This window comes from Pleurodeles waltl, chromosome 7 (assembly GCF_031143425.1).
Source record: "Pleurodeles waltl isolate 20211129_DDA chromosome 7, aPleWal1.hap1.20221129, whole genome shotgun sequence".
Taxonomy (NCBI): Eukaryota; Metazoa; Chordata; class Amphibia; order Caudata; family Salamandridae; genus Pleurodeles; species Pleurodeles waltl.
In genome coordinates, this window is record NC_090446.1 from 576,976,009 (window position 1) to 576,991,260 (window position 15,252).

Here is a 15,252-nt window from a genome sequence, read left to right on the forward strand (position 1 = left end):
CCTGCTTAGCATGTCCCCATTAGATGTCCAACGGTAGCAGATTATAGCACGTCCAAAGTAATGGTGAATATGGACACGCCCCTGTTGTGTACTGAATGGGTGATTAGGTGGCATGTCTTGGATTTCGGCGACAGGTGTAATATAACCCTAATAGACTACGGGAAGTCTAAGACGTCTAGTTGGCTGAGCAGAAAGCTTGGGACAGAAAAGACAAGGCTGGGTTGACGTGTGTTTAGCGATTTATGAACACACATACTCTGACATTAGCCAAATAGGGAGACAGTACGGCCTGATCCACAAAGTTACCCGTGGACTCGTGACAAACTGAGAGGCTGATCAGTACCTTCCTCCAAGTGCTCTCACTTTGGGGAAATCAGAGGTTGTTAGGGCTAAGGACTAGTGCTCAAGAAAACTAGGCATTGCCATTTACCTAAAAAGGTGACTTGGAATAGACTGTGAGAGTGTAATATGTCATCCTATGTTGCTTGTATGGCTCATCCAAAGGAGCAACTATTATCTTGGCCCAATGCATTTACGCATTTATCTCTACGTAGTGCTTTATGCGCCTAGACATAGGACTGATCAAATTACACCAAACAACTGCCAAAGGTGCATGCGGGAGGAGTGCCATTCAACATATCAGAAACAAAACCATTTACGAGTATTGGAAAAGAACAATAAAATAAAGTACAACTTTACCAAGAAACAAAAAGTGAAATGGATTGTTAATATTAGAGATCTGGTATACAAGAAAGAAAATGAACGCAAGCAGAAATGTGTACAGCCGTCGTTATTTTTTGGAAAAGATCCTCGGGGCCTGTGCAGTAGACTCGGAATTGTGTTGAAAAAAACAGGTAGGAAAGAAGGATGTATCCTATGACTGACGCACGCTTTGATGGGTCCGGCGGTGACCTCAGGAGCAGTATTCCAAAGGGCAAGATATGCCCCTGCAGGACACTTAAGAAACGTAAGAACAAGGTAAACAGCTGCAAGAATCAGCTGTCAGAGGAACTAACGGATTCCCACAAATACAGTATTGAAAACGCTCATTTTCTCAGTCAGACTAAAGAGCGGATGGAACGTCAGCTGGTGGTTACTGTAATGGGAGTAATAAGCTCTGAAAAAAGCAACCCAAACCCAGCGCCGGCTTTCACTCTGAAAAAGTACAAGACCGGCAAAACGCGTCCTCGTGTGAACCGGTGAGCAACTGTCATCGCTGCTCGCACCGTGTAAGTTCCTGGACCTAATAAGTATACAGGGCCGCAGAGAGTAGAGCACTCCGGTCGGCTCCTGCAGTCAGTGGCCAGGTCGGGGCTATCGCAGTTACGCTCAGAGAGGGAGCCCGCGGCTTCCAGGTGCTAATGTGGACGGTAGGGACGAGAACGCTCGCCTCCTTATAAACAGAGATACCCCGGCAGAGTAAATACCTGCTAAGAGTCCTGCCTTTCGTCTTCTGACAGACTTCTGTCTCTTCATTGGATGAATTATGCCTGCCTCTATCACGAGCGGCACCTGGGTCAGCTAGAAGACCCCTAGTACCGATGCCAGTAATGAAATTTGCACCGACAACAGCCACCCTGCCGGTGCATTGCTACACGAACGAATAGCTTCCGGGTCTCCTAGGTCCACTCCTAGTCGTGCACTTCCGCTAATGCGTGCCACCCGGGTAGTACAGTATGTCAAACATGTTACTTCCGGTGGCCCCGTTTAGCTCTGCGGTTGGAGCATTTCGGCTTCCTCAGCGGCCGAAACATCATAGTACAGTTCGTGATGTCACCAGGACGAGAACACGCGCTGCCCTCTCCGCTCAGTACTAAACGTTTGTTTTATATAGTACTCTCATTGGTTGACTGGCGAGCTCGAGGATTAAAGGGAACGATTTCTAATCACAAGATGGCCGTCCGTCTCCCTTGCTTTTTTACTGAGGGGGCGGGGCTTTGAGACCTCGCTGAGTTTCTATTGGTGCAAGTTTATACAAGGAAGCGGATTGCGATCTGTAATTCGCCAGTCGTGGTTGCTGTGGCTACAGCATCAAGCGAGAGCACAAGGTTGGACAGATGCTATTATCTTACATGACGGATAGAGATGGAAACTTTAGAGAAGGTAATGTGGGAACTTTGCCCCGGCATTGGGACGATCGCTGAAAAATTGTAGAGCTGTGCTGGGTGGAGGAGAAGGTGAAGGTCTGATGCTAAAGGGAAGGTTAATCAGAAGCTGCGCCGCTCGCTAGGTAGAACTGAAGAGAAGCCGGCCAACTTCAACTAAAATCTCACAGTATGAGGAGGGGGCGGGGCCTCGTGCCTAGCAGCACCTAAGAGGCACGTTTGCCCCCTCCCCGGCCCTAAACCCCAAACCCCTCCTCTAAAAAACAAAAGCTTGCTGAAGCTGCTGCAGATGTCCTGGGGTGTTTACACACCGATTAATGGTCATCTGCAGTTAAAAAGCCTCCGAAAACTAGCTGAAAGCTCATTTTCCCTGCTACCATGTCACATTGACTCCTCACCATGAGACCCTGTGAGGGGAGCCAATATCACGTGTGTCACGGTGGCACCATGTGAGTTGGCAGGTCTGTGGAAGGTGTGAGAAAGAAGATGCGTCAAGGAGTAGTTGGCATCATTGTCCCATGTCCCCTTCCGATATTTACTTTTGCAGTGAACTCCAAGCATTAGAGAAGAACAGGAAATAGGTGTAGGAAGCTGGCCTGGTGTGTGGTGGACACCTATGGTGTTGGCATCTTATACCAGGTCCAGGCGACCCCTGTTAGTGAATGTAGACAGTGTCTAGGAAGCCAGGCTCTCCAGGGGTAGCTGTAGATAAGCAGTCAAGGCTTATCTAGGAGGAGAGTAAAGCGCTTGCAATACCACATCAGTCACACAGCAGCTTATCACATCTGAAAGGAACCACACAGTGTTGCAAAAATAAAGATACTTTATTATTATGTTAACAATGAACTAGATTACCTATAGGCAGCCCCCAACTAGAGGTAAGTACACAATATACACACACACACACAATAGCTATTAGGAATTAGCCTAGGAAAGAAGAGGATTGGCAAGAATTGTAGAAATAGCTAGGGCCATAGGAGAGGGCCAAACCATATCCTAAAATAGTGGAATGCAAAGTGAAGGTCCCTTTCCAAGGACATGGAGTAGTTGGAGGAGGGCTGGGAGAACTCTGGACCCCAAGAGGTGAGTACCTTAGTGACCCCCCCCCAGTGACCAGGAGAGCAGAGGTAAGTACCTGGTCTTCCCAAGTACGAACAAGAGGACTAAGAAACTGGATTGTGTGAGAACAGGACCAGACCAGAGGAACCCAAAGGTGGATTCTGGAAGAAGAGGATCTTCAAAAGAAGGGGGCAGAGTCCAGTCCATGATGGAACGTCCAGTCGGGGCAGGAGCCACTACCCACCCTTCTGTGGATGAAGATTAGAGTCAACAGGGGAAAGAGGTGATCAGCTGTGAAGCCCAGGAGCTGCAGAGGAGTTTTTAGAACAGTGCAGATTATGTCCCACGTCAGTCGCCGGGTCGTAGATGGTCAGTCGTTAGGAGAACCACCAACAAGCCTTGGCAAATGCAAGAGGAGGCAAAAGAAGAGTTGCAAGGCTGAAGAGGACCAGCAAGGTCTGGGGGACTGGACCGTTGGAGCGGAGTCTGGGCTGACCCTCAGTAGTCAGGAGAATCAGTAGAAGTGTTGCAGCCCCCACAGGCAACCCACTGGCAGAAGGCACAGGAATTTGCAGTGAGGCCCAGTCAGCACATCTGGAGAGGAATCGCACATCGCTGGACCAGCAGAGGAGAGACTGCCCTTCCAAGGATGAAGTGCTGCGGGCCGGGGCTACTCAGAGCCTGAAGATCCCTTGGAGCAGGAGACAACAACCCTTGGTTGTTGCAAGAGTCACAGTACACAGGGGCACTATCCTGCAAGGAGAGTCAAGGGCACACCGTCTCCCAAGATAGACAGCGGGCAAAGATGACCACAAGGACCACTCCAGACCACCACCTGTGATGCAGGATCCACGTGGTTCCAGAGGAGAACAGATCCATGCAGCCAGATGTCGTTGTTATAGGCCCCTTCAGATGCAGGGGAGTGACCCCTTCACTCCATGGAAGATTCTTTCTTGCTTGTTGGTGCAGCTGAAGTCTTGCTGACCCTAAAGGATGCACAGCCAGGGAAATGTTGCAGTTGCTAGAAGGAGCCGGGGAAACAATGTTGCAAGGTGAGGTTGTCTCAGGATTTGCAGTTTTGCCGGTTCCTGAAGTGCCCAGTTGCAGTTCAGGTGGCCAGGAGCAGAAGTAGATGATGCAGAGGAATCCTGGCAGAGTCTTGCATGCAGAATCTGGCGACCGACCCGCACGGGAGTCCCTAAATAGCCCTAACTGGGGGTTTGGTCACTCTGCACGGTGACCACCTATCAGAGGGGGTCACTGACATCACCTGTCTGTCCTGACCACTCAGATGCTCCCAGGGGCCTCAGCACATCTTGGTTTCAAAATAGCAGAATCGAATGGCGACCTGAAGGAGCTCTGGGCACCACCCCTGGTGTGGTTGCATTGGCGCCAACAGCAGTCATCACTGTCACATTTCCACTTTGCTATGCATGTGGGTGTGTAGTACCAATGATGGACTAGTTTGAGGAGGGACTCTTTTCCAGAGGTGTTATAAGCAAGAGTGCACGCTCATCACAGAATGTCTGACCCTTCCGATTCAGAGAATTGTCACTCGCATTCCAGTTGCCACCGGGTAAGAGCTGGATAGGTGGTATTTGTGGGGTGTGCGTTAAGGAAGGCATATATTTCTGAGTAGATGAGTTTATAATTCCCCCCCCTTGTGAGAAGCCACTTCTGGAAGACCATAATCTTTCTGGAGCTGTGAGGAGTCCATTAGTCCCTGCACATCAAACAGGTCTCCCACCTGTTTGCAATTAGCCTCCTGCCATTGTTGGAAAGAGGAATTGTTTAGTGCCGGGGAAGGCTGGGTTCCCTATGATCTATTTAAGCAGGGAGACAAGTGTGGAAAGATGTTTATATAAATTCCTGGTGTGCAATGTTTTTAAGGCGCCAAGAGATTTTCCATATATATATATATAACTAGGCCACCTGATAATAATGTACCAGGTGTGGGATACCCATACCCAACCCTCCTGCTGTCATCAGCAAGTAGGATCCGTTCCTGGAATTGCTGGGATCTCTTCCATCCCAGATGTATGTTTCCAGGAGCTGCTGAAGTTTCTTCGAAATATGGGGTGGTGGTTGGATGGGAAGCTTTGCATAAGATATATAATCTTAAGGAAGGTGGACATTTTGATGGCTGGTATCCACCAGAGCCACAATATAGGGCCCCCATGCCAGGAGTAAATTGTTGATCGGGTGATATGTAGTAGAGCGGTGTAGTTGCACTCAGCAGTCTAAGGTAGGAAATAGTTGCATGCCCAGGTACGGGACTCCTTGGGTCACCCAGGGGAATGGAAAAAGAGTCTTAAGTTGTCACTTCCTCTTCTGTCAGATAGTAAAGTTAAAGGCCTGGGATTTCCATGTGTTTATCTTAAACCCAGACACTGTGCCAAATGATTCAGGCTCCACCAGTAGCAGGGGTAAGGACTGACGAGGTTGGGTGACAGCAATCAACACAGCTTCTGCGTAAAGTGCTATTTTGTGATTTTGGCCTCCCATTTTAAAGCCCTCAATGAAGGGGTGCTCTAGAATCCACTCACCTAGAGGCTCCATGAACAGAGCGAATAAGAGTAGTGATAGTGGGCACCCTCGTCACGTTCCGCAATAGATGGAAAAAGGATGGGACAGCAGTCCATTGAACCAGACGGAGGCAGTGGGGCTGGCCCAGCTAGACCACACCCGGTTGTGGAATCTGGGACCTAGACCTACTCTCTCTTAATACAAGGCGGAGGAACAGCCAGTGAACTTGGTCAAACGCTTTCTCAGCATCAATTGCTATTAAGAGGGCCATCAGTAGGTAGCGGGTGGATTTGTCGATCAGGTGGAGGAGACGTTTAGTGTTATAGCTGCAGTTACGTCCTATGATAAACCCTGCTTGAGCAGGAACTATCAATCCTGGTATGTACGGCCCCAACCTAGCTGCAAGTATACTGATGAAAATGTTTGCATCCATGTTGAGTAGAGAGATTGGGCAGTATGATGCACAAATGGCGGGGTCTTTCCCGGGCTTGGGTATAACTGCAATGATGGCTGATTTCATGGAATCCGTAAGGGTTCCCTGTGTGCTAAAAGAGTTGTAGAGTCTAGCCAAAACTGGGACCAATTGCTCTACAAATTTCTTGTAAAAGGTGGCAGTAGAGCCGTCTTGGCCTCATGCTTTATCTAGCTGGAGTCTCTCTATAGCCCTCAAGACCTCATCTCTTGTGATGTCTCTATTTAGAAGATGAGCGTCTCTCTCTGGCAGGTTGACATGGGGTGCCTGTGCAATATACACAGAGGCGTCAGTGAGAGAAAGTGATTCAGCTGTGTACAGGTTAGAATACAAGTGTTTGAATTCTGTTGCAGTCCCTGCATCATGGTGTACCCCATTGTCCAGCGGATCTCTGAAATCCGATGGCATTATGTCTGTGTACAAAGACTGTGGGCGAGAAGCCTTCAGACTTTGCTCCCCCCTGCGTAGTATTTCTGCTTGTTGCGGGGCAACACGTGTTCTACTGCAGCCATATCTAATGCTTTGAGTTGTTTCCTAGCTAGTGTGATTTGTCACCTTATCTTGTGGGAGTCTGTTGGTTTATGGGAGGTTTCCGAACTCCTCACTTGGTCTTCCAATGCTGGGCGCTTGGTCTGCCTATCCTTACTGAGTTTTGCAGCTATTGCTAGAAAGACGCCCCCACTAACTGCTGCCTTAAAGGTATTCCATAGAAGTGCAGTTAAAGTGTGGGGGTTATCATTTGTGGCAAGGTAAGTCTCTATCGTGTCACAGATTTCTTGGACCGTGGGTTCATAAGCTAGTAATTTAGGGTAGATGAGCGATATGCAGGAGCACGGGGATTGAATAGGTAAATGCAGGGGGTGGAAATTGTAGCATGTACCGACATGGCTGCTACACCTATCTCAGTGTGAGTGACTAGCGGGAGGAGATGGGCGGTAATCAAGAAGTAGTCTATTCTAGTGTATGTTTGACATGCTGCACAAAAGAATTTGTAGTCCTTCGTGGTGGGGTTTCGAAACCTCCAGACGTCTATCAGGCCTGCATCGGTTAACGTTTGGAGACACTGTGGTGTATATGCTCTCATCTGACCAAACCTTTGGATTGAGCAGTCCAAAAGAGCATCATGGACCAAACTAGAGTCTCCTCCAACTAAGACTGCAGCATCTATGGAAGTGAGAACCTTCCCAACTGCCAGTTGTATGAATGGTTTCTGGTGGTTGTTGGGGGTGTAAATGCGGGCCACTGTAAGGTTATGAGTGGAGCAAAAGCCACAGAGTGAGAAAGCAGCCTGTATTTTCGGAATGCACTTGGAGTACCTGCCCTTGGAAATGGGTTGCCAAAAGGATCACAACCCCTGCTTTCTTCCCTGGTCCGGAAGAGAACTATTGGGCCTGATTACAACTTTGGAGGAGGTGTTAATCCGTCCCAGAAGTGACAGTAAAGTGACGGATATACCACCAGCCGTATTACGAGTCCATTATATCCTATGAAACTCGTAATACGGCTGGTGGTATATTCGTCACATTTGGGACAGATTAACACCTCCTCCAAAGTTGTAATCAGGCCCATTGTCTGTCAGACCATTTGGATTTCAACCGTCCCCAGTCTCTTCAAAAAAGGTGGGTCTCCTGTAGAAGACATATATCACATTGAGGGTCTTTCAGCACTGCCAGTAGGGCACGGCATTTCGCCGGGGTGTTGAGACCCAGATCATTAAACCTTAATAGCGTAATCATTGCCTTGAGGTAGGAGATACGTGGTCAGCGTCGTCTTCCGGCACAGTATCCACGATGAGGTTCGCCAGGAGTGATGGTGTCGTTAAAGAATCATTAAGGGAGTAGTGAATCAAAGAAAGGTGGGAGCACTGTGAGAGATGTAGAATCAACAAACTGGGGGAGCCTACCGCTCCAACTCTTGGAGACCAATATGTTGTGTTGATGGGGAACATGTCACTGGCTGAAGTCCGTCATGGAAGAGAGGTGGAAGACAGGAGCTCAGCTGCTCCCAAGGTTCAAATATATGTTAATTTTACAGCCCATGGAGAGGTCCAGCCATCGTGCAGCAGGATGAGGCCCTCTAATAGGTACCATAGGCACTTCTGTGTATCAGGGCTAGTAATCGTCACGTTTCATCAGCCCAATGAAAGGCATGCTTTCTTTTGGCATCAATCTGTGTCAGGGTCCGGAGACTGTTCCCTCTGCTCTGCCTAGCGCTCTCTACAGCTCTCAGTGGCGGAGGGCTTGCCTGTTTTCTCACTCATCAAGTGCTTAGGTCATCTCCCTGGGTTGGTTGAGGGAGAGTGGACGCTTCGTTGCTGTGACGTCAGTGAGCTGGAGCTTTCCCGCTCACGGTCCAGTATCAAGTTTACCTCACCCAGCATGCAGACGTCTCTACCTGTCAAGCAAACATAAGCCGGATAGGATGACCCCACTCGAAGGTGATTGATCCCTGATCTCGAATTGCAGCCATGATCAGATTTTTTTGTTGATAACTGTGGAGGCAGGTCAAAATGTCTTGCGTTGATCCAGAGGCCCCGGACAGGCAGCCCAACCATTGTGTGAACTCCAGCATGATTTCTTTGTCCACCAGTGCTGGAACTATATGGTGGAAAAGTCGGAGCATGTAGTCCTTTAGTTTGCAAGAGTCTGCTTGCAGCAGAACCGCTTTTATGTGAATGTTGGCTCTATGAGAACTGTTCTCCAGGTCTTCAAAATGGTAGTTGAGGTCCACATTCTGATCCTGAAGTTTGAATATTTGACGTAGGCAAGCCTTCAGTTCCTCCTCCCTGGCATTGCTACCTTGTTCAAGGGTGTCGACTTGTTGGCCCATGTCACTTAGTTGACGATGGATGTCTTTGACATCTCCAGCTACCTACTGCTTCAGGGCCATGATGTCGTTGTAGAGGGTGAGGAAGCCTTGAGTGATTGGGGTCTTCTCCTCTGCCCGGTCTCTCTGGGAGGGTGCAGGCTGGGTCCAGGTGGGAGAGCCCTGATCTCTGGCACAGTCAGTGCACTTAGAGGCAGATTTGGATAACAGGTCTTTGATGGTGTTATCTCTCTGTTACCAGGCTGGGAAACCATGACCACAAGGGGATGGTTTAGTCTCAATACTCATCCAAGGGCCCGCAGAAGACAAATATCCCTAGCATTCTCTCACCTCCCCTCGCACTCTGTGGATGGCAGATGTCTGGCAGGGCTCCAAGCGGACCTCGTGAGGGGGGGGGGGGGCAGAGAGTGCCCTCAGGTGGGCCGATTTCAGTATGTCCCAATAGTATGGCATGTGGGGAGGTGTGCTCTGTATCCATAGGTAGCAGTAGGCGGTTTCAGCAGGTGCAGTCCTTCAGAGTACCATTCAGTGCCATGAATGGAGCGGCGCAGAGATGGGGATTGGCCTAATGTCCAGTGCCATAGGTATCTCTCCATTGGAGGGGGTTGACTTCCTCAGTCACACTGCATGTCAGGCCTCCTCATGGTCCCCCTGTGTGCAGGCGTCCGAAAGCAGCCACCACTAGAGGATGTGGACACAGCAAGTGACAGCTGCCATGTGAGCTGGGGCCTGATGGTGTTTATGCATATTATAATGGGGGGGGGAGCAGCACAGAGCTGCCCAGACGAGTCTTAACAGGCTCCTTGGGGATTTGGCCATCCTAGATGCAGGCCCCAACGGTGTCAGCAGGGCAGCATGTGGGACTCCTAACCGGTGAGATGTCCGATGCGGTTGCCGGGAGAACTAGATCAGAGGCATCGCAGGCCGCTATGCTCCCATCCCAGAGACCATCTCTGATGATGACAAAGTGTCGCCACTCACAGCTCAGCAGCCTGTGAGTCATTGTATGGGAACGGGTCCATCAGCCGCAAAATACTTCCAGGCAGTCTGGTGAGCAGACCCCACGCTCAGGGCCCGGCACAGCTCCCGCTGAGGACAGTACTCCCTAACGCCACCCAACTAAAGTAGAGTAGAGGTGGAAGGGTGTGACAGGCAATCACCAGGCCCCTCCCTCAAAGCAGAGGTGCAGGGCCAAGGGTGGCCAGGTCTGGGGAGGAAGGCCTATCCGGTGGCCAGGTCTGGGGAAGAAGGCCTATACGGTCACCATCTTAGTGTCTACAGGGCCTGGCCCTTCGGTAAAGTCGTTGCCGGCACTGCGCCTGACAGTTCAATCTGATCCCAAAACCACTAGGGTGCTCCAAAGGTTGTGAAGGCTCACAGGATCATGGGTAGCCACCTCTCACCTGGGACTATTGCGCCAGTCCCATCACTTGGCAAGGCCGGGCACAGAGCTGCCCAGACGAGTCTTAACAGGCTCCTTGGGGATGTGGCCATCCTAGATGCAGGCCCCAACGGTGTCAGCAGGGCAGCATGTGGGACTCCTAACCGGTGAGATGTCCGATGCGGTTGCTGGGAGAACTAGATCAGAGGCATCGCAGGCCGCTATGCTCCCACCCCAGAGACCATCTCTGATGATGACAAAGTGTCGCCACTCACAGCTCAGCAGCCTGTGAGTCATTGTATGGGAACGGGTCCATCAGCCGCAAAATACTTCCAGGCAGTCTGGTGAGCAGACCCCACGCTCAGGGCCCGCCACAGCTCCCGCTGAGGACAGTACTCCCTAACGCCACCCAACTAAAGTAGAGTAGAGGTGGAAGGGTGCGACAGGCAATCACCAGGCCCCTCCCTCAAAGCAGAGGTGCAGGGCCAAGGGTGGCTAGGTCTGGGGAGGAAGGCTATCCGGTGGCCAGGTCTGGGGAGGAAGGCCTATACGGTCACCATCCTAGTGTCTACAGGGCCTGGCCCTTCTGTAAAGTCGTTGCCGGCACTGCGCCTGACAGTTCAATCTGATCCCAAAACCACTAGGGTGCTCCAAAGGTTGTGAAGGCTCACAGGATCATGGGTAGCCACCTCTCACCTGGGACTATTGCGCCAGTCCCATCACTTGGCAAGGCCGGGCAGGCACCGACTCCTCTGGATAAATAGGATCCAGGGCCCGCTCACAGTTCAACAGACCAGCGGCGCACACCACATTCACAGGGAGCCGGCATGTAGTCACCGTTGGGCAGTCATCACGGGGTGTGCCTCTATCCCCGCTGCAGAGCAGTTAGACAAAGGGGAGTCTGTGGGCTGATGTAGCCTCTCTTGGCACCTTCCCGCCAGTCACGATGAGCATCAAGGGCAGAGTGTGCAGATTCCCTTCACTTTGGAGCCTGAAGCCTAGCGGACTATTCTGCCCCCGCAGTCCAAGCAGCCAACTCTGTCACTGCCTCCAGTTTTGGGTGCATTAAAGGACCTCTGCCCCACAGCTCTACCACCGCCCCAGGGACAGCCCGTCTAGTCTTGTGGGTTGCTCCCTGTCTCCTCAGCACAGTCGCCAGACGGGCACCGGGATACAGAGCGGCTCCGGCTGTGCCCGCGTCACTGATGTTTATGCCTCCCTATGTCCACACTCTCCAGAGGCCGTCAGCCTCTCCTAGTTAGCCGCTACAGGGCCGCATGTGATGGCCGCCATCTTGCGGAGAGAGCCATCAGGCCCGACTCGCAAAGTTGAGGCTGTCCCCCGACCTCCTAGTTTTTGGTGGGTCCTCAGTCACTGGCATGACCCAGTGGCTGCTGGTTCTGGGCTCTGTGGGCAGCAGCTGGGCCTCCGTGTACGGCCTATCAGGTGAAGCGGAGCTCCGAGGATCAGCTCCTCCACAGGTGCAATCTTGGACACGCCCCCTTCCAGTTTTGCATATATATAGTATTTTACAGCACACACGCAAATTGGGTAATGCCTTAAAGCATCGTTTTTTTTACCTTTCCAGTACAAAACCTATGCTTCAGAGAATGCACACACCTTGCACTCTGTCACAAGGGTATGTGCCCTGGTGCACGGCCGACAAAAGTGCACCAGCACACTGGGAGAAACAAAACATGCCATAGCTTATTAGAAATGGCACTTTTTGAAATCTTCCCTCTTTGACGAAAGACAGCACAGAAACTTTGTTACAGCGTTGCCTTGCATCAAAGAATACTAAATATGGGCCTCAGTCTCACACAGTCTCACTGACTACCTGTCACTTGACTCTCATTCACTTTAACTAACACTCACATGCTTCTAAATGACATCCTTGGTAACCCCACATAGCCCCACATAGTTGACATAAATTGGATTATCGCACGTATGATAAACAGGAAGATCATCCCTCGCACGGATAGGTTGATGACAAGAGTAGCGATGTCGTGCTGGAAGAGATGTGCAAAGAGGGTCGGGGTTGGCTCGCCGTACTCCCCAGCATTACCATTGTCGATTCTTGTGCTTGAACCAAGTGGAAACGGCCCGGGGAGCTCAGAACTGGGACCGTGGAAGAGGGCGGGAGTGGAGACAATCAGGGAACTGTTCCGTGAACAGGTACTGAAGCCCTTTGATGAGCTTATAGACGGAGGGGTCCCCCGGGGACAGTTCTTACTATTCCGTAAGCTGGAGCATACCTTGAAAAAGCATTGGGACACGATTAATGCAGAGCCTACTACTCATAGGCTGTTACATCTTCTGCTGACAGAGGGCGGGGAGGCTCACTTAATTACTAAATTGTATCGGGTCCAAGTTGAGGATGGATTAGACCCGCTGCACCCACTGAGAGAGAGATGGGGAAGGATGTTGGGTAGAGATCTATCAGTCGCAGAGTGGAACAGGGCATTGGCCTACCCCCAGAGGGTCTCCCGCAACACACGGTTGCGATATATCTAATATAATAATCTCCACAGGACATACCTCACGCCGCATCAAATGGCGATAATGTATGGCGGAACCTCTAAAGTTTGCCCAAGATGCGAGACTGCTGACGCTGACTATGACCACATGGTATGGGACTGCCCGGAGATTCAGCCGGGCTGGGGGGCAGCAATGGCTGACCTATCGAGATTATTTGAGACTCCCCTGTCCCCGACTCCCGCTGCATGTCTGCTGGGCCTCGGAGGGGGACAGCCACGGGGGAGGGTGGGAGGACGGTTTCCGGACTTGGCTCTAGTTCTTTATAGGAGACTGATTACAAAAAGGTGGAAGGCCCCAGGACGTCCCCCACTGACCGAGTGGAAACGAGATGTGTCAAAATGGTCCAGAGCTGAACTGCAGGTTCTGAGGAGTGAAGAGGCGAGAGGCCTGTGCCAATACTCAATTGCACCAGAATGGGAGGTCATAGTGACAAGATGGGAAGACATAATGAGGGGGACAGGAGCACCTACATAGGAGCCAGCAGAACAGAGGTCTAAGTAAACAGGAAGAAGGGGGGTTAGTCCTCATGCTTACTAGAGTGTCTCCTATTAGAGGAACAGCAGGACCGAGTATGGAATCAGTATAGTAATGTCAGCCAGACTTAACCCGGATCCCCGGGAGGCAGACACACACGGGGTACGGTAGGCAGCCCGACCAGCGTGGCACAAAGGAAGTAAGGGTAGACAAACATAACACTCACAAGAGACACCCAAATATGACATACCCCACCAAATGTAGTTACATACTCTACACAGTGCCAACAAGTTTAATGTTTAATGTTTGTTCAACACAAATTAAGCCTGCCCTGTAGTCATAAAACAAAAATCATCACATGACATTTACACATGGGGGAAAAGGAAAGGGGTGGGATTAGTGCACCAATTCTGAAGTAGCTCTAATGAGGATTACAGACAGAATGTATAACGTGACGTAATACTATAAAAATGGTAAAAATAATTTAAGCTAATATCAATGATAACGGTCAATAAGATGAGAACCCGATTATGTCACAAACTGTTATGTATATGTAAGGCAGTAATTGTTAACAATAAAAATATATTTAAAAAAAAATAGCCCCACATAGCCAGGAGTAGCGTGTATCCCCCATTATCCCCAACATTTCCTGCTTTTTTTTCTCCTATCCTAGCTGGGACGAGGACCACAGGACTTGAGACCTCTGCTGGGTTCAGGTCTCTCCCGTGACACTAGTTGTTTCTTTTGTGCCAGGCACAGAGGGTTTTTGGAGAACATTGCATGGTGAAAGGGTAGAAGGTGAAAGTTGACCCTACCCCTCTTTTAGGATCCATAATTCTGAGGACGCAGCTGCAAATGGACAGGGAACATGAGGTGTTGGTCCCCCATTCCTCTTACACCCTCTACAGGTGTTTCCGTACAGGTGCGAGGAATTGTGTTCCGTGCATGCACATTACGTTCTCTAGCAGTTACAGGTTAATTGAGCACATGTTTTTACGCACTCAATCTTTCTCTTTTTAACTGCTGTTTTCAAGAGTTGCTTTGTGGTAGTTGTAACTCTTGAAGACATTGGTGGTGCATGCATCTTACTAGCTCTTGTGTGGAGTTCCTTTTTTCTGCTGGTTGGCTAGAGTGTTCTCATTATGGGGGAAACACTCTAGGAAAAAAGGCATCTGAACTCTTCCTCTTCTAGCTTCGCTCCTTCCAGGAAACTGTTCAGACATGAGGACAAGTCCTTTACAGAATACATTACGAGGATTGTGTTTGAGACTTTGGCTGATGTCAAAGTTCCTCCTCCCAAGTCTAATTTAGTTTTGAGGAGCAGTACTCTTCTATTTTTCTAGCTCTGAGGATGAGGATGGTTTGGATGTGGTGCTCTCAGATTTAAAACGCAAATACACAAATAAGGAATTGCTACCTGATATTTTTGACAAGGTCAGACCTAATATGGATTTTCCTCCTGAGGAGCTGCCTGGAACGTCCTCACAGCCAGTTGTAAGGCAGTTTCAGCAGCCTAAGGTGTTCATTCATTCATTAGCTTTATTTCGGTAAAACGCAAATACCATAAAAGCACATCACAAGAAATCACAATTTTACAAAAATAAACTATAGATAAAAATCCTTAAGTATAAAACATTTTCCCTTTAAAATCATACCATATAGGGATCATACCATAAAAAACGAGATAGAGAGTATATTAAATTTTCCATAATAAATATCGTAACACAAATATCTTCCTAGTTAAAAACGAGAGGTAGGTTAAAATAAAATACAAAACTTTTCCCATTATAAACTCCTGCTAGTGTGATAATTTTAGCATTTTTGTTCTGACACACCAAATTTCATCTAAATAGCTTGCTAAGACAAATGTC

The 15,252-nt window shown here is 49.6% G+C and overlaps 2 protein-coding genes across 5 annotated transcripts in view; one reads left to right on the plus strand and one right to left on the minus strand.

Moving 5' to 3' along the window:
* Window positions 1–1,654, minus strand: part of RNF40 (ring finger protein 40) — a 239,402-nt gene extending 237,748 nt beyond the window's left edge. For 2 of the 4 annotated variants that reach the window (XM_069244386.1, XM_069244385.1), the window contains exon 1: window positions 1,428–1,654. The gene's annotated coding sequence lies outside the window, so the exon portion shown is untranslated. The remainder of the gene's footprint in view (window positions 1–1,427) is intronic. The other 2 variants (XM_069244388.1, XM_069244387.1) reach the window with 1 other exon arrangement.
* Window positions 1,655–1,896: 242 nt separating this feature from the next.
* Window positions 1,897–15,252, plus strand: part of CFAP119 (cilia and flagella associated protein 119) — a 120,562-nt gene continuing 107,206 nt past the window's right edge. Inside the window, exon 1 of the mRNA XM_069244389.1 lies at window positions 1,897–2,103. Within this exon, the coding sequence (XP_069100490.1) occupies window positions 2,086–2,103 (18 nt within the window). The 5' untranslated portion in view covers window positions 1,897–2,085. The remainder of the gene's footprint in view (window positions 2,104–15,252) is intronic.